General features: G+C 45.7%; 1 protein-coding gene and 1 pseudogene across 4 annotated transcripts; one reads left to right on the top strand and one right to left on the bottom strand.

The window, feature by feature from the left end:
• Positions 1-6,874: 6,874 nt before the first annotated feature.
• Positions 6,875-10,118, bottom strand: LOC308564470 (serum amyloid A-2 protein-like; annotated as a pseudogene). Its single transcript, XR_014000648.1, has 6 exons — positions 10,049-10,118; positions 9,908-9,932; positions 9,513-9,607; positions 9,306-9,371; positions 7,600-7,738; positions 6,875-7,185 (listed from the first exon to the last, which is right to left on the bottom strand). The product of XR_014000648.1 is annotated as a serum amyloid A-2 protein-like (transcript).
• Positions 10,119-22,702: 12,584 nt separating this feature from the next.
• Positions 22,703-25,966, top strand: LOC308565933 (serum amyloid A-2 protein-like). 3 transcript variants are annotated; one of them, XM_081155760.1, is made up of 6 exons: positions 22,765-22,794; positions 22,911-22,935; positions 23,236-23,330; positions 23,473-23,538; positions 25,106-25,241; positions 25,667-25,966. In XM_081155760.1, the coding sequence occupies exons 3-6, from the start codon at positions 23,240-23,242 to the stop codon at positions 25,827-25,829; spliced, it is 456 nt and encodes a 151-aa protein (XP_081011886.1). In that variant the 5' UTR covers positions 22,765-22,794; positions 22,911-22,935; positions 23,236-23,239; the 3' UTR covers positions 25,830-25,966. The 3 variants fall into 3 exon arrangements, with proteins under 3 accessions (XP_081011885.1, XP_081011887.1, XP_081011886.1); XM_081155759.1 differs by lacking the exon at positions 22,911-22,935 and having other exon boundaries at positions 22,703-22,794; XM_081155761.1 differs by lacking the exons at positions 22,911-22,935; positions 23,473-23,538 and having other exon boundaries at positions 22,704-22,794.
• The last annotated feature ends 801 nt before the right edge of the window (positions 25,967-26,767 follow it).

Genomic DNA, 26,767 nt, shown 5'->3' on the forward strand with positions numbered 1-26,767 from the left:
GCAAAGTATAAAATAAGTATAAACACTTAAAAAAAAAAAAAAAAAAAAGCAGTGCTAATTTCATCAGCCTAGATGGGGAGGTGGTGGGGAGAGCTTCTGTTTGGCCTCCAGCCTATTTTCTAAGTGTGTGTACATTTATGAATATGTGAAAACAGGGGATATAATACCTACCATTTTATGTTCTGCCTTTTCACTTAACAACTTCTCATGATCATTTGTCCAGGTTACGACCCATACTGCCACAAAGCTGGCAGCAAAACGGTTCAGACCTGGTCTGTTAGGATTGAGCATGTGGCTTCTTCGCCATCTGCTGTACAACTGCCATCTGAGCTTGGCAGCCGTAGAGCACATAAGCAAATAAATGTACATTGTAATTTAATTCGATTATGTTCAGTACTTACTAGCTTAATAAGAACTCTCCCAGTGGAGTGTTACTGGCCTGAGAGCACTGATCTTATCTGATTCCTTGCTGTGTTTTCAGGACCTAGCACCATTGCTGCCACATACTGGGGGTTCAGTAAACAGGTGTTGGATAAGTGAATGAATGCATGAACAAGTTTTGCAAACATCTTTATCACAAAGGAAAAGTGGCCGTGGTTTTAAAAGGTACTGTGTTAGCCCTGGCCGGTGTGGCTCAGTTGGTTTGGTGTGGTCCAGTGCACCGAGAGGTCACCAGTTCGATTACCTGTCTGGGCACACGCCCGGGTTGTGGGCTTGATCCGAAGGGCATACGGGAAGCAGCCAATTAATGGTTCTCTCATTGATGTCTCTCTCTTCCTCTCCCTTCCCCTCTCTCTGTAAAGTAAATAAAAACATATTTAAAATAAATAAATAAATAAAAATAAAAGGTTCTGTTTTAGACTAATTGGACAGTTCTAAGTTGAGGTCGGCAGGGGAGTAAAGGAAGATGGCAGTGCATTGGGGCTCCCTCCCAGGTAAGATTGTTCAGGAACAACGCTCACTGGCACAACCTGCAGGTCTTGTCAATGTTCCCAACTCTTTCAGCAAAGGAACAAGTTGGCCTTTGATGGGAGGTTTTGCAAACATGTTTTAAATGGTGTGGTTTGACAGGAGTCCATAAAAAATGAATTTGTGTGTAAACCAAGCATGCTTTTCTCAGAGAGGACCTGGATTTTGTCCCACAATTAGAAGTGAAATCTGGGAAATTAAAATATTGTGAAAGGGCTCCCTTTGCACCCAAGTTCAAATGCAGGCTGTTTGTGATGCATTTTTCCTGTGGCCCACAGCCGAGGACAGAGACCCCAAGTATCCACATCTGAGAGAGAGCATCCAAGAAACAGACAGATCTCTTGAGCCCAGTGCTGACAAAGGGGTGGCCATTCAGGCCTTCACAGCCACCACCTCCTCATCTCACCCCACCTCTGGTCCAGAGAGGAGGGGCCTGAGGAGGATGGTCGGAGGGCAGGATGGCAGTCTTGTGGAAGTACAGTGTTTTTAGAGATAGATGAATTCCTCAAACAGGTTCTGGGTGCCAGGAAGAAAACAAAAACATCTTTTTAGTCTTGAGCTGGGTGCATGCTGAGCTGCAAAAATGCCAGCATTGTGGTGGCCTGTCAAAGCAGAGGGGAGCGTGGTGAGGGAGCTGGGGAGGGTTGACATGGGTGGGACCCGGTGAACTTTCTGGCTGCTTCTCACCTAAGGGTTTCTGGAAGATGGAGCGGCCCGTGCCAGCAGTTTGAAGAGGCTGTGGTGGAGTGCAGCTAGCAGCAGACGGGGTGAGCTGTTTCCCATCTGTCGTTATCTGCAGTCCTGGCAGAAAGAGAGGAGGCCTTCAGTCATTCCAGGGGGGTCTATTGGAAAGACCACTGAGTTTAGAGTAAAGGCTGGGCCAGGTGAGGTGACACCTTACCTAGAGAAGGGACTTGGAACTGGATCGCTGTCAGGACCTGTCGTGGGTATACCTGTTCCCTTGTGTGGAGGTTCCCCATGTCTGAGTGGCTGGTGTGAAGCTGAACTTGACCTTGGAGCACCACTATCACGCTTTATGATTAATAATAGCTCATAGATGATTATTTCCTTTCAGTAAATATAATGAGAGAGAATCTGTATTATGTTTCATCACTTCTAAGACACACATGTCTTGATTATAAATTTCTGAAATTAGAACTTCTCTTACATTCCCTAATGACCAAGCAGCACTAATGAAATTGTCATTGCTTTAGGAAAACTTATACATTTATTTAGTGCAGGCTTTTCTTATTGTTTATATACACAAGAGTGATGTAAAATAAAAATCTATGTCTAAGTAGGCCTGAAAGAATTCAATAAGTGTAAAATAAAAATTTTGAGTGATAAGAAACTGTTATGAAATTGGCAGTATTTTTTTCTTGGTGGTATATAAATAACGAGGTGTCTTTCAGTCCCTGGTGTCTTAAACTCAGAGAATGCAGTATGTTCTTTTCTCCCTCCTCTTGTTTCACAGAGTGTTTTGTGCTAACTTACCCCTCTGATAGCACAGTGGAAATTCCAAATATTTATTGCTCTCTCCCGAGGCTTTTCATTATGTACCATGGTGACTAGTTTATTATACTTTAGGGTCCTAATTTTTTTTTTTTAAATATATCTTTATTGATTTCAGAGAGAGGAAGGGAGAGGGAGAGAGAGAGCTAGAAACATCAATAATAAGAGAGTCATTGATCTGCTGCAGCCCGCAACCCGGGCATGTGCCCTGACTGGGAATCGAACCCCAATCTCCTGGATCCTAGGTCGATGCTCAACCGCTGAGCCACGCCTGGCTAGGCCCTAATTTTTTTTTTATGAGAGAACATGCAAAGAATTTCTAGAGAAAATAATTTTATATGATAAAATAAAATTATGTTATTTTGGTTTTTACCTTAGATATTTTGGTATGGGTTTACATCGCCACTTTAAAGTGACTCATTACCATGTTCTGAGAATCAAAAATTGTACCAAACATGCATGCTTTCCACAACCCCCAAATCCTCCACCCACATGTCAGCTTCTGAGCTATACTTCTACTTCATTCATTTCAACAAATATTTATTAAGCCTATACTATATGCCAGGTGCTATGATAGGTACTGTGGATACAAGGATGACATACAATAAGGTAGATATGCCTTTTCCCTTGGGCTTCCTGCCTACGTGCCCTAAAGACAGACAAGCAAATGGACCAACGCAGTGGAGTGTGACGGGTTCAGGGGCATTATGTACAGAAGCAGCAAGTATAGCTGGACTCTTGCAGGCCTCCTGTCCTCCCTCTCAAATGTTCTCATCCCTTGACCTCATTCTCGCCACCTTTTTTTCCTTTCTCAGAACAAGAGACGTTTTTGCTTGCTTTGGGGTTAACCGTCCCCTGTGGGCTTAACCCCATTGCCTCTTGCTTCCCCTTGAATCTGGTGCTGTTCCCTGTTCTTTATCTTTAGCATCTCCCTCTTCATTAGCTCCTTCCTGCTCCTTAAACTAGATTGAACTATTTTGAAAGAAAACCATTTTATTAGTAGCTAATATATTAAATCAATCAATCATTCATTCATTCACTCAATAAGCATTTGTTGAGATCCCATTATATACTAAGTACTGGCATGGTACTGGATATTTATGGGTGAACAAGACAGAAATGGTCACTTCTCTCATAGATTTTTATACTCCAGGGAGGAAGATGGACCAGAAGACAATCTAAACAAAAATAAGAAGAACAACCATGAAATTAATAAAATAATCCCACTTATAGAAATTGTTAAGAAAGAAAGAATACATAGGATAAGCCAGCCCGGGTGATCAGGGAAGGTGTCTCTTGAGAAAGAGTGATTTAGGAAAGACCCACAAGGTAAGAGAGGTCCAGCCATGTGCCGAGCAAGCAGAAGAGTGTTCTGGGTAAAGGAAAGGCCATGTGCAAGGCCCTGCAGCAAATAAGAGCTTGACTTTCTGGTGGGATTTGAGAATAGAGAGCGTGAGAGGGTGTGCCACGGGACGATGCTGAAGAGTTCCAGGGACAGATAACACATGCTGTGCTATGTAGGCCAAGAAAAGGACTTGGATTTCATTGAAAGGGAAATTGGAATCCATTGAAGGATTTTAATCAAGCATTTTAATAGATGTGATTGGATTATAATTGTATGCTAGACTGAGAGGTAGGTTAACTACATGTTTTGTTTTGCTAAGACATTCTAGTTTATTTCTGTTGTTGGATTGATTATTAATTATGCCCCCTTTTCACTCTGGAAAGTGACTTGGTTTAGATGATGAATTATGTAGTCAACTAGAGTAGTTGGGAAACCATGCAAATGGGGTGACTGGTTAGACAGCTACTGTCTTAAACCAGGTGAGAAATGATGTGGACAGAAGCATGGGTGTACATGGGATAGTGTCAATGACTAGAGATGAATTTTGGAAGTAGGATCACAGGACTTGCCAGTGGATTGGATATGGGGGTGAAGGGAAGAGAAGCATCAAGCACATTCCCTAATTTCTGGGGTGAGCAACGGAGAGAACGGCCCTGTCATTCACTGAACTGGAGCAGCCTAGTAGGTGAGAGTTCGGTAGAAGAATGAGAGTTCGCTTTGGGACATGTTAAGTCTGAGATCTCTGGAAGCCATCCAATCAGACATGTTGGGAGGCCCACTGGATAGACAAGCATGGAGCTCAGAAACGAGGCTCAGAGATGAAGATATCATTTAAGAGCCATCATATAGATACTATTTACATTTGTTTGAGAGTGTAGAGAAATAAAAAGGGAGAGCCCAGAACAAAGTCTGAGGAACACTTAGAGTTTGGAGGAAATGACGTTGACCCAGCAAAGGAGATAAAAAATAAAAAGAAAGAGACACCAGGAAAGTGTGGTATTATGAAGCCAAGAGAGAGAATCTTCCAGGAAGGAAAGAGAGGGCAACTGTTGAATGTCGGTCAGAGGCCTACTGATGAGAAGAGAGAAATATGTAGGTTGTATTTGGCAACATGGAGGTCAAGAGTGACAAGCTATTTAGCTGGAGTGGTGGGGGCAGAGGCCAGGCTGGAGTGGGTTCAAGTGTGAGTCAGAAGTGAGGAACCAGAAAGGGCAGCTTTTTCAAGACATTTGACTTTTAAGAAGAGGAGGAAAACGTGGGAGAGTGAGAGTGAAAAGCAGATCAGTGTCAGGATTTTCAGTGTGCTAATTTATCTAGAAAGGTATTGAGTGCCTGGATTTGGCCTTGTGTGCACAGGGATGGATGAGATGTGCTCCCTGCTGTTTAACTGGTCAGGCATCTCCAGGCGCAAGCGCTCTCCTGACCGTTTACACCGAGTACCCGAGATCCAGGAAGGAGGGAGTCTCCTCAGCCAATCCTCTTGGCCTTGTTCAGTTTCTGGAGTGAGGCACAGCAGCTGCAACCCTGGCTCTGCCCCTTTTATGGCCTAAGCATGTAGCTCTAGACCTCAGTTTCTCCAACTGAGAGCTACAAAGACTCTCTACAGCTTAAATCAAATAAGGCAAGTACAGTACAGTGCTGAGATGTGGAAGATGGGAAACAACAAACAGGAAAGAGGTGGGACTTGTGCTTCACTAATAACCCAGAACTAGGATGGAGGACTTCCAACGCATTACAAGACTAGAGGAATTGTGACCAGGACATTAGAAAGAGCAATGGTGACCCAGGATGAAGCAGATCAGGCCAAGATTACACTGGTGTTTGGGAATCCTTGTTGTAGATGTGAGCCTCCAAAATTAGGAGTGATGCCTCTTCCTGGGTCTGGGTCATCTTTTAATTCTTGTAGGTATAATGAGATGAAAGTTGTAGGGCAGATAACTGTCAAGGACTTCCCTGTGCCTTTGGTTCTTAGCCAAAGCAATGCTAAGCAACATTTGGATATTCCCCACACAACTTCCATTCCTGGGAAAGGTTGGTCCCTGTGGACTGGATAGTCCAGGTGGCTGAGCTGCCTTGCCTCACTTGGTCCTAGGAGTAGATATGGCAGAGAAGGGACAGTTGTCAACCCTGCACAGCCATCGGTCATGGGCTTTCTACCTCTTGCCCCCATGTGGTCTGTGTGCTCAACTGAAGCCCTGGGCAGTTCCCTGCCACGTTTCTTTGGCTCCCCGTGGAGGAGTCCTTGTTTGTTAACTCTGGCTTCTGACTCCTGGCAATCTTTATCAGCCATCTGATGGGCTACAGACTTTCCAGCAGATCTAGATCTCAGCCTTGTGTATTCTTTAGCCTCTTATCAGTGAAATCCTATTATCAGTTAATAATCCTTTGGTTAACATTTCTTTCTTCAAATTACCACCTGGTTTCTGTCTCCTGACTGGACCATAACAGGTAAAAGGTGTCTTCTCTACCCTGCTCTCTCTTCACTACCAATTTCACAATTTTGAGCTAGTTAATATGCAGAAACTGTGAAGGAATATTCACAAGTAAGGTGGCATTAGATATGCATTTAGACTTGAAATGGGGCAATACAAACACAATGGAGGAAAACTACTTTGGAGGCATTTCTTAGGTGGCATGGACAGAAATTGGTTAATAACTGGATTTGCAGGTATTGCTGAGAAATGAACAAAATACCAGGTGGCAGTTGCTAGAACAGGATCCCATGGTCTAATCCTCCCATGGCTGTGTCCCCTGCCCCCAGACAGAGACCACTGCAAGTCTTAATTTTAAGTGGATTAACACCCTGGGGACAGAGACGGTGACTGGACACAATTGAATAGTAGTTAGGCCTGTACATGAAAGGGCCTGAAAGAGCACAAATCAGAGAGGAGAAGTTATGATTTGCAGAAGAGTTGCTGCAAGGTGTCTGCCCGATATGACTTGAGATTGTGTCTCTACACCCAAACACACAGGCACAGGCTTGACCTTCCCATGGATGTCCATCCATCGCCCCTTGGTATCAAAGAGTAGTCCTTACACCAAAAATAATGCAGTTTTCAACATTTAATCTCTTAAGCATTTATTACACATTCATTATGTGTCCTCTATCAGAATCTAGGGATGTGGAACTCAATGACTCGGTGTCCCTGATCTCATGGGGGTCACAGCCAGTCTGCTGAGAGCAGAGTGAAGCAGCTCAGTACTTGCTGGGCAGACCAGGAGGTCTGAAGCGATTGGGGTCCTTGCCACTCCGTCCCCATCTGTTGGCCTCCTGGTCAGCCTTCGAGTCCTCCAGGCCATGGCCACTGTCTCCATACTGAAAAAGGTCAGTGAATCTCTGAAAATCCTCTCTGGCATCGCTGGAATGAGGAGAGCAGGTTGGAGGTGAATCAGGGGCTAATAAGAAACAGCCCCACCCTCCCAACTCTCCCATTTCCAAGGCATTAATGGCTCTGAAAGAGGCTAAACACTGAACCCACCTGGGCACAGCCCACTCAGCCCTGGGTGACCCCCTGCCACTGGGAGAACAGCACCCAGAGGGGAGGGTGGGAATCAACCCTTGACGCTCAGGTTCTCTTTCTGGAGACAGGCCATCAAGCCATTCTCTGGCTCTGCTAGAAGCTCAGGCCCTGTGCTGGGCAGGGATGGAGAAGGCACACGGGAAGGACATGAGGAGCCACAGCCTACAGGGTCCTTCTCTAGGGCCTACATCCTCCCGGTCCCCAGGCAGCCAAGCTCTGCTGGACCAGCCTGCATCCCCAGGAGCCTGTTACCTGATCACTTCAGCAGCCCAGACGCCCCCAGGTCCCCTTTGTGCAGCATCATAGTTGCCCCGGGCATGGAATTATTTGTCTGAGTTTTTGTAGTTGGCTTCTCTCATGTCAGAGTAGGCTCTCCACATGTCTCTGGCCCCTGGGAAGGAAAGGACATGGCACAGAGATGTCAGGTGAAATATCAGAGAACTGTGACACCCCTTAGGGAAGATTCAAGGAAGGAAAATCTACCACTGCCTTAGTGTCAGCCTGTGGTCACAGCCCCCTGGAAACCACAGGTTGAGAAGAACATTCCCCAGGCCCACTTGTCTTCTCTAGGTGACTCTAAAGAGAGTCATTCAGGTGGGGACATGGCTGTGTTGTGCCTGGTGGTCTAATGGCTGACATGCTATCTGTGGGCTCCAGCTCACTTAGGCCCCTAGGACATAAGTTTAAAGGAGACAGGGAGGTGTCTTACAGAACAGGATTTCAACTTCAGCACTACTGAAATTTGGTGCCAGAGAATTCCTTGTCCTGGGCCTTCGGAGGACTGTAGGATGTTCACAGCATCCCCGCATCTCCGCCCGCTAGGTGCGGCAGCATATCCCCCGTGAGACAGCCAACATTGGTTCACACCTCGCCACGCCCCGGGCACCAGATTGCTCAGGATCAAGAACCTCTGGTATGGAGCGAAGCTACGTATGATAGTGTTCAGCTTACTTGGTGGGTGAGGTGGACACATGGAAAGCAGATTCAGAGTCGGGCACAGACGTACAGCGCTTCTGCCTGCTGCCGAAGAAATGCAGGCTTGCAGACGGAATGCACGTGACTGTGACCTGAGTCCCTCTGAGTGGCAGGGGCATGAGTGGCATCCTGGAAACTTGCTAAGCAGGCTGGACTGAGGCTGTGGGCAAGCAAGCCCTGGAGCAGCGGGCCTGTTTCTCAGCCTGGCTGCACTTTCTCATCGCCTGGGGAGACTGTGAAAGTCGCATGCCACGTCTCAGGCCAATCACCCCAGACTCTCTAGGGGTGGGTCTCAAGCTTCAGCAGTTCTTAGTGCTCTCCATGCTTCTGAATGTAGCTGAGGCTGATAACCACCGAGCCGCAGGAAGCGGTACTCAGACACATCTGCTTGGCAAGAGCTGTGGGCTCACGCACAGCCGGGTTCAAACTCTGCTCTGCCACCTGCTGATTTGCACGTAGTCCCCGGTCAACGGACTCAGCTGCTCTAGTCTTTAAGGTTGGGCAAGAAGCCTGCCTACCAAGTTACTCTCCACGTGGAGTGGGTGACCAGCTGTCCCACCTTGACCAGAACTGTCCCCGTTTGCCTAGAACTGTCCCAGTTAGCACTGGAAGTGTCATGGAAACTCCTCAGACCTGGGCAGACCAGGAGAGTTGGTTGCCCTAAATTGCATGGAAGTGGTGAGCTCCTAGAGGAGGCTCGATGGATGCGACTAGTTCCCGTTTGGTCAGTGCAAAGGCTGGAAAAGGGTAGCAAACAGACTAAAGCAGGGACAGTGTCTCTGACTACAGGAAGCCCCAGCTAGAGCTAAGCTGCAGGTCTCTCAACTGTCCAATTAGGGTTGGAAGGGAGGGAGGAAGCGAGCGAGAGGGAGGGAGAGATGTGGAGAAGCAGAGATGGAGAGCTTTAATCACACTTTGGGCAGTTGGTCTGAGGGAAGTTTTATACCATTTCAAGACTTACTGTGTCTTCTAGTCAAACTTACCTTCCAGCTGGGAATTGACTATTCTTTCTCCGGTAACTGATTGAAATAAGTCCTGTGGTTTTCCATCTGTTTGATGAAAAGCTCCCAAACACCTGGCACATTCTACCACATAGGGCAACCCAACTTAGGACAGTAGCCCCAACCCCGAAGGATGCTCAGGGTGAATCCTAGTGGCCATGGGTGCCAACCCCCCTCCAGCAACTTTACCATCATAAGCCTGGCGCATGAACGAAAGCCAGTCCTGGCTGCTGACTCCCAGGACCAAGGAGCAGAACACGAGGCCTGTGACAAGCTTCATGGTGCTGAAATGAAAGGGGAGGGTCAGGGAGACACGGGCAAGGCTGGCACACCTCCTTTTGGGGTTCATATGTCTCAGAGACAGCCTGGCTGTGCATGTCCTTTTGTTCTCATGAGATGCTGCTGTCCATCTAGGAAGCACTGCAGTAGGACTTCACTCAGAGCCAAGGCCCTCAATTCTGAACGCATCACCCCTGAACCCAAGACTGTCTAGGAGGTCACCAAGGTGGCATTATGCAGGAAGAGGGCAGTTAGGGCCAAACCGACCCTCCTGAGCAGCCTGTAATTAATCAAAAAGCACTTACCCTGTGCTACTCCGCCAGCACAGACCTCACACAGCACAGATACAAATAGAATAATTATTTTAAAATGAATGTACAGTCTTGCTGGAAAGAGAAAACAGAGTAAGTTTTTTAGAGCAATCACTCCCTGGAGTGGTCTCTCACCTGGTTTCCAGTGGAGGAGAGCTGCTGGTCTCTGCCTGCTGGGGATAGCTGGCTGCTAATTATTTATACTGAGCGCTCCCTGTTGGGGTCATTGGGAGGGATGAAAAGTCAGACTTGGCACCTGGGGAAATTCCCTGCCAGTCATTTCTCTGAAAAAGGTACAAAGGAACACTTTACTGGATGGCAGTGGTTGTCTTCATGCACAGGTCATTTCCCTGTTGTGCAACCTGAGGAACATGGTAGACCTGCTCTGCCAGGCAGCCATGGGTCAGGGGGACGGTTGAAGGAGCTGAACAAGGCCACCTGGATTGTGGAGAGGAAGGGTGTGGGCTCTATGATGGGGCACCCCGGCTGCTGGAAGGTGTGCAGTTAGAGGACATCTCCTCCAGCATCCTGGTTACTTTCTCAGGATGGTCCTTGCTGAGCCTGATGGTATATGTGTCAGAAATGAAATCCCTTTGAGTTCATGTCTAAAGCCCTTGAGCTTCTTAACTGACAGGCTAGCCCACCAAATCTCATGGGTGCCCTGAAAGGCTGCTTCCACCACTCTGTGCGTATGGTAAGCTCTCAGCTCCAAGGCACAGAAAGGCCTGCTCAGCTGGCTCAGCCACTCATAAGGATATTACCTGAGCTGTCTGTTGAGTGGGGACAATGAATGGAGGTACTCTGCTTTCCCTCACCCAAACCTAGAGATCCCTCACAGCGGGAGTGAGTGTTTTGTGACATATTTGCAGCCCAGGGGGAAGTGCCAGGCTCCCAGTGAGGAGACAGGTGGGGATCAGCTCTTTGTCCTCTGTATTACCCTTTGGGGTCACTGTCTGCCCCTTGGGTGACTATGAGTCAGAAATGGCATCAGGGCAGCATAGCTCCTCAGGGGCTGGTGGAAGAGCAAGGGGCTGAGAGAGGGGTCAGTGCTGGAGCCCAGCAGGGCTGAGGTCAGGATATGAACACAGGAGGGTGGACATGTCATCTGTTGCTGGTTCGTTCTTCCCCAGTCCATCTTCATACCCTGAAGGTTAAGCATTTACCTTAACCCAAGAAAACACCTTGCAAAGGGGCAGGGCTAGGGAGGAGGTAAAGGAGACCAAATGGCCCAGAAGCAGCATATGGGTGGCTTCATCCTGGACAGTGGCATTATCTACTCTCTGCCATGGTGGCCACTTGCCATTATCACCCTCACCAGACACTACATCCCAACACCTTACAGCTGAGTTGGTCCATGCCAGAACCTGCTCTTCTCACTTTAATGGGTTAGAGAGAATCAAAGAAAATTTATAAAAATTAGCAAGTTTCATCAAAAGGGGTAAAACACAATATGAAGTAGGAACTATCAGTTTTGAGAAAGAATCAAATGGAAGTAAAATGATAAATATAATTCTTAATAAGACACCTTAATAAAGAAATAAGTAACAGGTCAATGCAACTGAAAAATAAAGTATCTGGCAGAACAGCCCCAGGAACTTTCCCCAGGGGCAGCAAAAGAAATAAGATGAACATTTTTAGAAATTTTCAAAAGACATAGGAATTATCAATATTAATCCCCAAGGATAAGAAAAGAAAGAAAGGCAGAAGTAGTAGAAATGACTAAGAAAGAAAAGAGCATATGCTGATAAATTTGGTAACCTAGATAAAGTAAATATATTTCCGGGAAAATATAAATTCTAAAGTGGATATATGAAGAAATAGAAAAATTAAGTAGAACAATAGTCATAAGTAAACTGAAATGATAGAGACTGTCCCCCTCAAATTCTCCCAAAATGTAGACTCAGTTTCACAGTTTAGTATGAGAGCTATTAAGAGAATTCCATGTTTGCCATAGTCAAGATAAAATTTAAATATCAATAGCATTTCTCTACAATTCTATTTATTTACTTATTTATTTTTAATCCTTACCCCACACTATTTTTTCCACTGCTTTTCAGGGAGAGTGGAAGGCAGAGAGAGAGAGAGCGAGAAACATTAATGTGAGTGACACATCGATTGCTTGCCTCCTGCACGCTCCTGGACCAGGGCCTTGGGATCGAGCCTGCAACCAAAGTACATGCCCTTGGCCAGAATCAAAACTGGGACCCTTCAGTCTGTGGGCCAACGCTCTAACCACTGAGTCAAACAGGCTAGGGCAAGAGTATGTTTATTAAAGCTGGGCACAGTGAAACAAAGGAAAGACTTAGGGTAGAAGGAGCAATAGGAGAGAGCCTAGGGCTGCTTTGTCTCTCTAGAAATGTTATAGGAAAGAAATGAGCAAGGTGGGGCTGCTGGTAGCTCACTGAAAAGTCAGAGAAAAAGGGGACCTTGGAGACAGGTTTAGCAGGTTAGATCGAGACAAGCTGCTGCTGCCTATTGCTCCCCTGGTTGCAAGTCTCGTGGGGACCCTTAGAGTTTAGGAGAGAAAATTAAAGATGCACACTTGAGAGAGAAGAAAGGCTTAGATGTGCTTCAGAGGGAGCCTGCCTCTACAACAATTCTTAACAGTTAAAAAATACAATACAAAATATACTAAACACATTAACTATCTAGGAAACAACCTAAAAAAATACACAAATATTTACAGAGAAAATTTGAAGGTTTGCTAAGTAACAAAAAATGGGGATGTATGTCATGTTCACGGAGAGGATGTTTTAGCTTCGTAAAGATATTAATTCTCCTCAAGTTAATTTACAAAATCAGTACAATGCTAATCAAAAAGTCCTAGTGGAATATTTTAGGAATGCAACAAATCCATTCTTAATAGATGAACAAAGATCCATGAATAGTTAAATCAAAAAAATAGGAGCAAAGAGGGAACATGTACTGGACTCTGAGGTGCTTGAGCTTGGGTTTGAGCTCAGTGGAAAGACTACTGTGATGTCTTTGAGGCAGAGGGTTCCAGGGGATAGGAGAGCTGAGAGATGTTTGCAGCACTGGTTATGTCCAAAATAGGGACCAGAGAAGGAGAGCCACACAGTTTTGAAGGTCTTCGTTATCCCAGGCCTGAATGAAATAACTTCATGTAGAGCAAGTGGGGCCCAGGGAGAAGCTTGTACACCCCCTGTAACAAGCTGCCTTTTCACAGCAGTCATCTCCTGATCTGTTGGCCTCGTCGTGTCTGAATAATAATAAAACCTAGATATTAAAACAGAAATCTTCCTATTATTACAAGTATTTCAAGCAGAAAAGAGAGCCAAAAGTGTTGAAAATAGAAAAAAAGAAAGAAAACAACAACAGAACACCCCCCCCACACACACATCATGGGGGAGGGAAGCATCTTGAGTCAGCCAAGGCGGGAGCCCTAGTGAGAGGCAGGGGGAGGTGCTGGCCCTGACGCAGTAAAGAAAGTCAGGCTTTGGAGCTTATAAATCTCATTGGAGGTGGGATGGTGTTGCGGTAAAGGTCTGAGGAAACACAAAGTATTTCCTTCTCAGATGATTCTCCGCCTGTCTGAGGGATCCCACAGGATTAGAAATGGAAAAGTGGTAAGCCTGGTAGAAGTTGAGAAACAGATTTGGGACATTTTTAGCCAGTTGGACCACAGGAGGCCACAGGCTCAATTCTTCCTTGACTCTGAAACCTGGTCACTGGTCCAAATGCCAGTATTCCACGCTTGCCCAAGTGTGCAGGGCCTGCAGGGAAGCACGTCTATATGCCAAGAAGGGCAGTTATGCCAAGCAGGGACTCAAGTCATCATTATCCCCAGTCTTTCTATGAGCGGCACCTGCCCCCAGTTTCCTTCTAAGATCCGGGGGGGTAGGGTCTCCTTGCTGTGAGTTCCCCATCCCTGGGAGATGCGGTGAACGGGGAGCTCTTGAATCATGTTGGGGGCTTCAGAGAAGGGGAGGGCCCTGATTCTGGTCAGTATGCCCACTCAGGAGGTCTAACCAGAGGATACAGTACTGGGATTATGGAAAGAGAGGTGTGAGTCTCCATTTAAGCAAAGAATCAGTTTTAATGAAAGGAAAATTGGAAGGCAAATCACCTGGACCTGAAAGAACTTTTTTGTTTATTGAACCACTATGTTGTAAACCATGTCTCTCTGAAGGTAAGAGAAACCAGGGCGTTCCAGAATGGGACACAGAAGGCCAAACAAGCACTCCGAGTTTTCCTAACTCAGCAGATTGAGACAGGCTCTCCGGTAAAGCTCAAAATCCGACTTTGCTCAATTGTAAGTGGCAAATTTCCCATGTTAGATGTTCCTGCCAATGAATGTAAAGGAAGAGGAGTCTCTTTCTTTTTTTTTAAAATATATCTTTATTGATTTCAGAGAGAGGGAAGGAGAGGGAGAGACAGAGACAGAGACATCAATGATGAGAGAGTCATTGATCGAGCCCGCAACCCGGGCATGTGCCCTGATTGGGAATCGAACCCCGATCACCTGGATCCTAGGTTGACGCCGAACTGCTGAGCCACGCCTGGCCAGGCGTGGAGTCTCTTTTTTGTCATAAAATTTTATTGTCCACCTAGGATGAAAACCTTTTCTATTTTATAAAATTGACAAACATGCTTAACAATCTAGATATTTGAATAGCTTAATTTGTACTGAAGGTTTAATGATGATTCATAAGATATACTTATTATTGATGACTTGAAATTTTATTATTTTATTAAAAAAAATTTTTTTAGCCCAGCCCAGTGTGGCTCAGCGGTTGAGTGTTGACCTAGGATCCAGGTGATCGGGGTTGGGTTCCAGGTCAGGGCACATGCCTGGGTTGTGAGGGCTAGGCAGCCAATCAATGACTCTCTCATCATTGATGTTTCTATCTCTCTCTCTCCCTCTCCTTTCCTCTCTCTGAAATCAATAAAGATATATATATTTTTAAAATTTTAATTTTTATTAATTTCAGAGAGAGGAAGGAAGAGGGAGAGAGGGAGAGAGGGAGAGAGAAACATCAATGATGAGAGAGTCATTGATCAGCTGCCTCCTGCCTGCCCCCTGCTGGGGATCGAGCCCACAACCCGGGCATGTGCCCTGACCGGGAATGTAACTGCAATCTCCTGGATCCTAGGTCAATGCTCAACCGCTGAACCAAGCTGGCTGGGAATGACCTGAAATTTTAAACAAACTTAAGAAGAATTATTGATACTTAAAATTTTTTTCCTCCCCAAATGAGTCCTAGTTTCACCAATACTATACAATTCCATAAGAGATTTGAAGTTTTGAGTAGTCTATAATTCACGACTTTGTGCAAATATTTAAAAAGAAGAAAAATAAAATATTTTGAAACGCAATGCAGAGCCCTTTTATACATCGACAACATCAGTTCCAGACTCTGAGTGTGGCTCTGCTGTTGCTGACAGTGGGCTGGTGACCGAGCCCCAGCATGTCCCCCAACATGTCCTTTTCCTTGCTTCATTCCACCAGGTAGAGTCCAGGAGGCTTCAGAGGAGCAATGAGGCTCAGCCAACAGCCTCTGGGAGGAGAGACAAAGAATCAAGTGCAGACAGGGTTGAATCTGGGTTTCCTAGTGCCTAGAGAATGCAAATTGGACACTCCAAGGTAGGAGGAAAGTGTCCTCTCTTCATGAGGGGGTGTGGGCTTTATAAGAAGAGACACATACCAAACAGAATTAGGAGTCTCTAAACTTAATTAATAGTTGGTCCTTTTACAGTCCTGCTGATTAGCTGGTTCAGAAATAAAAACAAGAAGGAAGTCCTATCTTCTGTCCTCCCAACTCCAGGAATCATTGAAGGGAGGAGAGGAAGTAAGGGCTCAGGGGACCTTTCGACAGCTGAGCCTTATCTGATATTATTAATTTCAAGGAGGGCAGGAAAGGATGAGTAACGATGTTAGTCCCTTGTCTTCTCTTTTCTTTCATTATACTTTTCGTACACATAATCTTTCCCATTTATTTATTGGAATCTTACTGATTTTATCATCAAAACTAAGTATGAGATTTGTTCTATGCACATATAATCATTTTTCTCCCCAATGACATGTCTCATTTTCATGAAGGCAGAGCCTGGATCTGCTTATGATGAGGGAGCCCACCCTCATCTCCATGTATGCACAACATCAAGTGTCGTGGCTGCTGCATAAAAGGCACTCAATAAGAGTTGCAAAATGAGTAAACATGTCATTACAGGGAATTCTGAAAGCCCAGAAGAACATGAAGACTTCTCACTAACTAGAAACATGGATATTGTTGGATATGCAACTTCCTAGGTTGCGTTTCACTGTGAAAAATGTCTTTGAACAAAAACAGGGTCAAATTCTATTGTACTCATTTTCCCTTAAGACATCATCTACATCTCTCCAGGCCATTAAATGCACTCCCGCAACAGGAGCATATGGCAGAGCAGAAGCCATGCTAGATCTTTCTGAACCTAGGACCTGGCTCTTCTATGCCTTGCTGCCTCCAAGGCCAGGTGGCTGGGTTTCAGGATCTGTGATGGGAACTCAGTGTCATAATCTCTACTGGAAAGGTAATCTGGTGTTTTGTAATGGGGTTTTCTGTTAGAGACAGCCATAAAAAAATGGAATGGAGCAAAGTCCGGGTTTCTATTGACAGAGGCTGAGAGAGCTGTCTGGTGGCATTCTCCCAAACTAAATCACCCTACCTGGAATTACCATAAATCACCCCTCATGTTTTCAAGGGGTGTACAAGTCTCTAGAAAAAAACATTTGTCAAGGTATGGCGTCTGGGGGAGTAGGGTGGGGAGTAGAAAGAGCACTGTCCAAGGCATTGTGTGTGTCCTTGATTCTGGTCCTTGAGTGAGCCATTTATTTTCTCTGTAACTTCTCCATCAGAAAGAGCTTTATAGATGAATGGTTTCTTAATGAATAAAGGAGAGTCATTCCTAGGAAGTTGGGGGCACATGTTAGCAAGAATGAATTGACTGTGGCTCTATGAAAGTTTAATTCATAAATAAACACCCCAGTCCCAGGGAGAAGAGTTGGATCCTCTTTCTAATAATTGGAGATCTCAAAAATGGACAGACCTGGCCTATTAGGCCTATTGCCTCCAAGGGTGAATGATGTGTGTCAGCTTGAAAAACTAACTTCTTATTTATAAATTTTTCATGTTAAACATGTGTTGAGAGTATACTGTATCTACCCTCATTAACCACTCTTTCCCCACCCTCCTTTGTTCCTCCATTCTCTCTGGAACTTCTGTTAACAGTAAACTTCAGAACATTTGGGAGGAGACCAGAAGGGCATCTCCAATGTTCATCCATCAGTCCATTTGGACTTTGGGGAGGTAGTTCTACTGGCTCATAAGTACCAGCCTTTCACAATACAGCATCCCACACTCAGCCCCAAGCAATAAATAATCTCAGCCTGCTGTCACTAACCAGTATGCTAACCACTGTTTCTTTAACCCTGCTATCCTGTTTTGCTTTCACTTAATGTAAATGCATTTCTCTCTGGGTCAGTCTCAACACCCTCTACACTCCACCCGCCCTTCCACTACTGCCTTCCAAAGAGCCGGGGGTGGGAAGGCTCTGTGGTGAATATCCTTTAACTTTGCTTATTTCCTTCCCCTGTTATAAAAACAGAAACTTGCCTTTCCCCATGTTGATTCCACTTATTGTTGTCTTCCCCCATGAAGCACACCTCCTGCTGTTACTGAATAATAGAATGGGAAGGAGGGTCTACATCTTCTTTGTTCCCCACTACCATTTCCACATTCTTTACAGCCAATGCTCTTTGAGTGTCTTCTCCCAGGTCCCTGTCAAATTCTTTACCACCCTCTCTCCAGTCTTACCAGTGTCATCTGCACAAGTGATTTCCAAAACAGGGAGATTTTTCAAGCAGAGGCATGAAAACGAAGTCCACTCCAAATTTGCTTAATCAGAGCCTTCAAGATTCTGGCCCAGGAATCTGAACTCTTAAAACACCCCCCAGAAGCTTCTGACACAGACAATCAGATTAGTAATGTTTGGGGATAAAGTATTTCTCTACTATATTTGTTGACACATCTCCCCACTCCTCTCCCACTTCCATGAAAAATTCCCATACTTCATTCATAAACCTCATTCTAACATATTCACTGCCAACACTCTTAGTGATATTAATTATATTGTCGAACCTTACAGCATCCTAAAATCTTAACATCTTGCTTCCCTCAAAGCCCTGGTATGCAAAATATCTGGGAAAAAATGTTCCAGATGAAAAGAATAGTTAATCCAAGCCCCTGGGGTGAGATGTGTCTAGGGGTTTGAAGAACAGGGAGGAGACCAGTGTGTCTGGAGAAAAAGGAGTGAGAGGAGGGAAGTAGGCAATGAGCAGTGAGAAAAGGTAGAGTCTTATAAGCCACTGTAGGGGCTTTGGCTTCCACAATGGGGAAAACTGAGACCCTCTGGAGGGTTTTGAGCAGAGAATGACAGGATCTGTCTTGTGTCTTAAATTCTGATTGATATTATGAGAAAACACTGATTGGGGGCAAAGGTGGACACATGGAAGCCAGTAGGGATTCATCACAATACTCCAGATGATGGTGCATAGTAACAGTAGGAAAGTGGTAGAAGTGAGGGTAAGGATTTGCTTTCTAGATATATATTTTTTGACAATAAGTTCAACCATTCCAAGTAGGCTGGGATTTTACTACATATAAACAATATCCATGTTCATCTGTTCATCTTTAAATGGTTAATATTACACTATTACATCATTGGTTCAAAGCTTTTCTATTTTTTTAACTTCCAAACTCCACCTTCACACTACCTCTTTCAATCTATGCAGATTATTTCTTCTCCTTCATTCAGTCATTGATTCATACGATCAATAAAAATTACAAAAACCTGTTATAGGTGGGTGCTGTGCTCTGTGCTGTGCAGATGGACTGTCAATAAGCCAGACAAGGCTCCTACCCCTGGGTTTGCACACCACACAGGGCCAAACTAAAAAATGCAGACAGGTAGAGAGTGATGCATCCCTTGATAGATGAAGGACAGGTGTTCCTGGTTTCCCTCAGTTCTCTATATTCTATCTCAAAATACATCTTCTTCATTCTCTCTCCTTTCCTTCCTTTAGAGAAAGACCTGCTCCTCCTGCGCTCTGGGCAACCTTGTCCCCAGTGGTCCTGTGGGCCCTTGGGCCTTGGAGTGTATGTTATGCCCTACTTTTATCTGCTGTCACTCTCTATTAACTTTCTCCCTGTACCCTACCCCCCCATCTTTAAATTAATCCTCCTTTGACCTTTGCGTGTATTCATTCATTCGATAATTCAACAAGCATTTATTGAACGGTGATATCCAATTCCCCACTTACTTCAAGTCTATTTGGCAGCTGAATGTGGTCAGAGAAAAATACACAACCACAGTGACTAGTCTCACTTTAAATTCGTGAGCATTAGCCTGGCGCTGCCTTGCAATCCTACTACGCTTCCCAAGGTCATGCTCTCGGCCGTTCTCCTAGATGGCCACTTTTCACTTCTCTCCCAGCATTTCCAACACCTCTTTCTCCTCTTTCCTCCTCTCAGTTGAGGACTTTGCTTCCTATTTCACAGAAAAATAGAAGCAGTTAGAAATGCACTTCCACAGGCTCCCAACAGCAAATCCACTGACTTACCTGCATTTATTCCCAGGTACTCCGCTGTCTTCTCCTGTTACTAGGGGTGACCTGTGCATATCACTACCTAAGGCCGTCCTTAGGTTTAGATCATGCTGACAACAGTGACACCTGTCGCTAAGGAGTGATCGAAACATAAACATTAATATCCATTCAAAAAGTTAACTAAAACACAGTCTCATATTATCAGGGCTTGGGTGATAGAAAGTAAAGGCAACACAAACAGATATCCATTTCACATGCGAGTGTTTCAATAACTGCCTCACCTACAGCTTCAGATCAGTGTTCTCTACCAGCTGTATACAGTTTCCAGTGCCAAGTAGGAAAAACTGTCACCCAGCTCCTTGAATCTGGGCTTACACAAATCTTAGATGTGCATTTTTTCACTTAAAATTCTGTCACCAAAATTCCTATATATTTTACCATGCAAAGATCATTTGTATTCACTATTTTTAACAATTTTCTTAATTTTTAAAATTTACGGTATATATTTGTTGCAGTGCAGAAAGAAAACAAAATTTGTGTCCAACTTTCTAGAATATTATAGAGGACTGTACACAAAATACCCCTTAGTGGGCTCATTAATTGGTAAATAATAAAGTAATTGGTATTTTAATTGTTTTATATTGTGTAGATATCTTAGATATCTTCTTGTTAAATAGGTGTTTGAGTAGTTCCAATAATACTTGTGAAAATAATACATTATGGAAAATTTGCCCCCCTGACTCCCTCAAAACACAGTCAGGAGGGGACTCCATTTAGATAACAAGGGGTGTCACTATTTTTGTGTTATATACTCATTGACTGATCACTACAACATAAACATCACGAGGTTGGAGACTCTCATTCCAACGCATGGAAGAGTGTGGGAATGTGCAAATAGCTCAGCAAGTACCTATAGAAATGAATACAGTGATGAACGAGTGCCTGTTATATACCAGATAGAGTGATAAGCAGGTTTCTGTTGTTAATTTTAATTAATTTAAATTAAAACTGTGTTTTGGAAGAGTTAGTTTTTAAAAAAAAGTAGTCTTGTAGGACAAATGGACTTCAGAAATTGTTTGCATTTTCTGTACTTTTAATCTTAAAAAAGAAGTCAGCTTGGTTCTCTTAACTGACCATTTGTTGCCCTGGTACTAATGTTACAATGGATGTACTTGACATCTCCCGTTCTCAAAGGGTGTAAGTACATATGAGAAATCTTTGTAATGACAAAAGAAAAGCCTGGCAGTTCTCTCTTCTCCCGTATGCTAGATTTCTTCAAACCAAGAGCTTGAGAGTGTGAGACTCCGTATCTTAAGTGATGGCAAATAATATGGTAATAGTTGATTAAACAGGAAGGGAGTTGAGAGTCAAAAAGAGTATACTTGCTGGCCAGTCCAAAAATCCAGCAAAGGGAAGAAATAAGAATAAACTTCATTTGGTTTCAGGAAGATAAGCCTTTCTCTTCAATCTGTCTTCAGACAACTTAGAACAAAGCCAATTAAAAGGTATACTACCTTTTACACTATAGTGTTGAGAATTCTCTTTCTGGAAGGTTTTCAGTTAGGATGAGGTACAAGGTATATTTTCTCCCAAGAGTTGGAGGCTCTATTCATGTACAGTATGTGTATAGGCCTCATCTCACAGGGTTGACACTGCTGATATATTCAATTCACAGTGACAAAAAAGATGGACAGTGACACCGCAGGCCCCTGCCCCCAGGAAAATACAGGAGACTAAGAGCTCTGCCCCGCTAGTCCCCTGACTGGGAGCCTGGCACTTCCCCAGTCGGGCTGCCATTTTCCCATAACAGATGTTACCTTCCTCTGTCCTTTTGTATTAGGGAGGGGGAAATTCCCTTCCTACCCCTCTTGAGTTCTTATGGCTGAACTAATAATAAAATTGGCATAAGACCAGATGAATAGGAGAAAGCCCAATTTAATGTGTGAACATGGGAGATCATAAATGATGTTCAGACAAATGATCGAACCAGCCAGCTTTTAATACTTTTTGGGCAAAGAAACAATAAATGTGTGAAGATCTGATGGGACAAAGAAGTTTAGGTGTTGGTCTTAATTAGTGAGGAATCTAAGCAAAGGTTGAGCTTGGGTAGTGATTTAGTAAAGAAGTAACAAGGTTTGTATATCCAGGCTCTCCTTAACCCCGGCGATAAGGGTGTCTCTCTCAGCTCCCCGGAGTGGGGTTGGCACCTTGCACAGGGGCAATTTATTTCCTGCATTCAGTGAGACAAGGCAGGGTTGACGTGCTCTTCTTGCACTGGCTGCTTGTCAAGTAACTTTAATTCAAAAGAATTAATACACCATTGTGGGATATTTTGGAGCAGCCTACCCCGGGACCTGACAGTTCCTGGCACCTAAACATTTCCATTCCCATTATGAGGTGTTTCCAGGATTGGGTGAAGGGAAGCAGAGTCCCGTCCACTTGATTGCCACCAAATAAGAAGCCAGATTATTTTTATATTTTAATTAAAAATTTATTAATTAGAGTTGGTATAAAATATCATATTAGTGTCAGGTGTACAGCACAGTGACTTGACATTTGTATACCTTTTAATGCGATCACCACAGTAAGTCTAGTAACCATCTGTCACCATGTAGAGTTCTAGTAATAAAATAAAGGAGCGGGATTAGATAATACCCTTCCTCGGTGGCTGAGCCAGCTGAGCAGGCCTTTCTGTGCCTTGGACCTAGGAGCTTAACATATGCACACAGAGTGGTGGAAACAGCCTTTCAGGGCACCCATGAGATTTGGTGGGCTAGCCTGTCAGTTAAGAAGCTCAAGGGCTTTAGACATGAACTCAAAGGGATTTCATTTCTGACACATATGCCATCGGGCTCAAAAGGACCATCCTGAGAAAGTAACCAGGATGCTGGAGGAGATGTCCTCTAACTGCACACCTTCCAGCAGCCGGGGTGCCCCATCCTAGAGCCCACACCCTTCCTCTCCACAATCCAGGTGGCCTTGTTCAGCTCCTTCAACAGTCCCCCTGACCCGTGGCTGCCTGGGCAGAGCAGGTCTACCATGTTCCTCAGGTTGCACAACAGGGAAATGACCTGTGCATGAAGACAACCACTGCCATCCAGTAAAGTGTTCCTTTGTACCTTTTTCGGAGAAATGACTGGCAGGGAATTTCCCCAGGTGCCAAGTCTGACTTTTCTTCCCTCCCAATGACCCCAACAAGGAGCGCTCAGTATAAATAATTAGCAGCCAGCTGTCCCCAGCAGGCAGGGACCAGCAGCTCTCCTCCACTGGAAACCAGGTGAGAGACCACTCCAGGGAGTGATTGCTCTAAAAAACTTACTCTGTTTTCTCTTTCCAGCAAGACTGTACATTCATTTTAAAATAATTATTCTATTTGTATCTGTGCTGTGTGAGGTCTGTGCTGGCGGAGTAGCACAGGGTAAGTGCTTTTTGATTAATTACAGGCTGCTCAGGAGGGTCGGTTTGGCCCTAACTGCCCTCTTCCTGCATAATGCCACCTTGGTGACCTCCTAGACAGTCTTGGGTTCAGGGGTGATGCGTTCAGAATTGAGGGCCTTGGCTCTGAGTGAAGTCCTACTGCAGTGCTTCCTAGATGGACAGCAGCATCTCATGAGAACAAAAGGACATGCACAGCCAGGCTGTCTCTGAGACATATGAACCCCAAAAGGAGGTGTGCCAGCCTTGCCCGTGTCTCCCTGACCCTCCCCTTTCATTTCAGCACCATGAAGCTTGTCACAGGCCTCGTGTTCTGCTCCTTGGTCCTGGGAGTCAGCAGCCAGGACTGGCTTTCGTTCATGCGCCAGGCTTATGATGGTAAAGTTGCTGGAGGGGGGTTGGCACCCATGGCCACTAGGATTCACCCTGAGCATCCTTCGGGGTTGGGGCTACTGTCCTAAGTTGGGTTGCCCCATGTGGTAGAATGTGCCAGGTGTTTGGGGAGCTTTTCATCAAACAGATGGAAAACCACAGGACTTATTTCAATCAGTTACCGGAGAAAGAATAGTCAGTTCCCAGCTGGAAGGTAAGTTTGACTAGAAGACACAGTAAGTCTTGAAATGGTATAAAACTTCCCTCAGACCAACTGCCCAAAGTGTGATTAAAGCTCTCCATCTCTGCTTCTCCACATCTCTCCCTCCCTCTCGCTCGCTTCCTCCCTCCCTTCCAACCCTAATTGGACAGTTGAGAGACCTGCAGCTTAGCTCTAGCTGGGGCTTCCTGTAGTCAGAGACACTGTCCCTGCTTTAGTCTGTTTGCTACCCTTTTCCAGCCTTTGCACTGACCAAACGGGAACTAGTCGCATCCATCGAGCCTCCTCTAGGAGCTCACCACTTCCATGCAATTTAGGGCAACCAACTCTCCTGGTCTGCCCAGGTCTGAGGAGTTTCCATGACACTTCCAGTGCTAACTGGGACAGTTCTAGGCAAACGGGGACAGTTCTGGTCAAGGTGGGACAGCTGGTCACCCACTCCACGTGGAGAGTAACTTGGTAGGCAGGCTTCTTGCCCAACCTTAAAGACTAGAGCAGCTGAGTCCGTTGACCGGGGACTACGTGCAAATCAGCAGGTGGCAGAGCAGAGTTTGAACCCGGCTGTGCGTGAGCCCACAGCTCTTGCCAAGCAGATGTGTCTGAGTACCGCTTCCTGCGGCTCGGTGGTTATCAGCCTCAGCTACATTCAGAAGCATGGAGAGCACTAAGAACTGCTGAAGCTTGAGACCCACCCCTAGAGAGTCTGGGGTGATTGGCCTGAGACGTGGCATGCGACTTTCACAGTCTCCCCAGGCGATGAGAAAGTGCAGCCAGGCTGAGAAACAGGCCCGCTGCTCCAGGGCTTGCTTGCCCACAGCCTCAGTCCAGCCTGCTTAGCAAGTTTCCAGGATGCCACTCATGCCCCTGCCACTCAGAGGGACTCAGGTCACAGTCACGTGCATTCCGTCTGCAAGCCTGCATTTCTTCGGCAGCAGGCAGAAGCGCTGTACGTCTGTGCCCGACTCTGAATCTGCTTTCCATGTGTCCACCTCACCCACCAAGTAAGCTGAACACTATCATACGTAGCTTCGCTCCATACCAGAGGTTCTTGATCCTGAGCAATCTGGTGCCCGGGGCGTGGCGAGGTGTGAACCAATGTTGGCTGTCTCACGGGGGATATGCTGCCGCACCTAGCGGGCGGAGATGCGGGGATGCTGTGAACATCCTACAGTCCTCCGAAGGCCCAGGACAAGGAATTCTCTGGCACCAAATTTCAGTAGTGCTGAAGTTGAAATCCTGTTCTGTAAGACACCTCCCTGTCTCCTTTAAACTTATGTCCTAGGGGCCTAAGTGAGCTGGAGCCCACAGATAGCATGTCAGCCATTAGACCACCAGGCACAACACAGCCATGTCCCCACCTGAATGACTCTCTTTAGAGTCACCTAGAGAAGACAAGTGGGCCTGGGGAATGTTCTTCTCAACCTGTGGTTTCCAGGGGGCTGTGACCACAGGCTGACACTAAGGCAGTGGTAGATTTTCCTTCCTTGAATCTTCCCTAAGGGGTGTCACAGTTCTCTGATATTTCACCTGACATCTCTGTGCCATGTCCTTTCCTTCCCAGGGGCCAGAGACATGTGGAGAGCCTACTCTGACAGAGAAGCCAACTACAAAAACTCAGACAAATACTTCCATGCCCGGGGCAACTATGATGCTGCACAAAGGGGACCTGGGGGCGTCTGGGCTGCTGAAGTGATCAGGTAACAGGCTCCTGGGGATGCAGGCTGGTCCAGCAGAGCTTGGCTGCCTGGGGACCGGGAGGATGTAGGCCCTAGAGAAGGACCCTGTAGGCTGTGGCTCCTCATGTCCTTCCCGTGTGCCTTCTCCATCCCTGCCCAGCACAGGGCCTGGGCTGCCAACAGAGCCAGAGAATGGCTTGATGGCCTGTCCCCAGAAAGAGAACCTGAGCGTCAAGGGTTGATTCCCACCCTCCCCTCTGGGTGCTGTTCTCCCAGTGGCAGGGGGTCACCCAGGGCTGAGTGGGCTGGCCCAGGCGGGCTCAGTGTTTAGCCTCTTTCCAGTCTCCTTTCAGAGCCATTAATGCCTTGGAAATGGGAGAGTTGGGAGGGTGGGGCTGTTTCTTATTAGCCCCTGATTCACCTCCAACCTGCTCCCCTCATTCCAGCGATGCCAGAGAGGGTGCTCAGAGATTCACTGACCTTTTTAAGCATGGAGACAGTGGCCATGGCCTGGAGGACTCGAAGGCTGACCAGGAGGCCAACAGATGGGGACGGAGTGGCAACGACCCCAATCGCTTCAGACCTGCTGGCCTGCCCAGCAAGTACTGAGCTGCTTCACTCTGCTCTCAGCAGACTGGCTGTGACCCCCATGAGATCAGGGACACCGAGTCATTGAGTTCCATATCCCCTGAGAAAGAGCACATAATGGATGTGTAATAAATGCTCAAGAGTTTGAATGTTGAAAACTTTGTGTTATTTTTTGGTATTAGGGCTACTTATTTGGTGTCAAGGGGTGATAGATGGGTACCTACCTAAAAACGGAGCCTGTGCCTGTGTGTTTAGGTGTAGAGGACAATCTCAGAGTCACACAGGGCAACAGCCTGCTAGACACCCTTTCCTGAGTCAGATCTGCTCCTCTCTAGGTTTGTTGGTTACACTGTTGCTCCCACTGTTGCTCCTCCTTACTCCCTGTCAATTGTGTCTGTCACTCCCCCCCCCCCCCCCGCAGGGTCTGGTCTTAGTCCCCTGACTTTTATCCTTCAGTGGTCTCTGTCTGAGGGAAGGGGACACAGCCATGGGAGGACTGGGCCATGGGATCTTGCTCCAGCAACTGCCACCTTGACATTCTGTTCATTTCTCAGCAGCACCTGCAAATCCATTAACCAATTCGTGTCCAGCCCATCTAAGAAATGCCTCAAAGCAGTTTTCCTCCACAATTTTTATTTGCACTATTTTGAGCCTAAATGCAGACGTAGTGCCCTCTCATGTGTGAATATTTCCTCACAGCTTCTGCATATTAACTAGTTCAAATTGTGGAATTGGTAGTGAAGATAAATTTTGATACAGGACCATTAATTGGTAATAGTATTAACTACTAAGGAACAAGGAATACAAGTAGGAATAAATTTGAGAAAGGTGTTCCACTAAACTGAGATATAGATCTTATTGTAAAGTCTGTAGCCCATCAGAAGGCAAATAGAGATTGCAGGGTGTCAGAAGCCAGAGCTAACAAACAAGAACTTGCCCATGAGGTGCCAATGAAACTT

The sequence above is a fragment of the Miniopterus schreibersii genome (genome assembly GCF_964146895.1).
Source record: "Miniopterus schreibersii genome assembly, chromosome: 12".
NCBI lineage: Eukaryota > Metazoa > Chordata > Mammalia > Chiroptera > Miniopteridae > Miniopterus > Miniopterus schreibersii.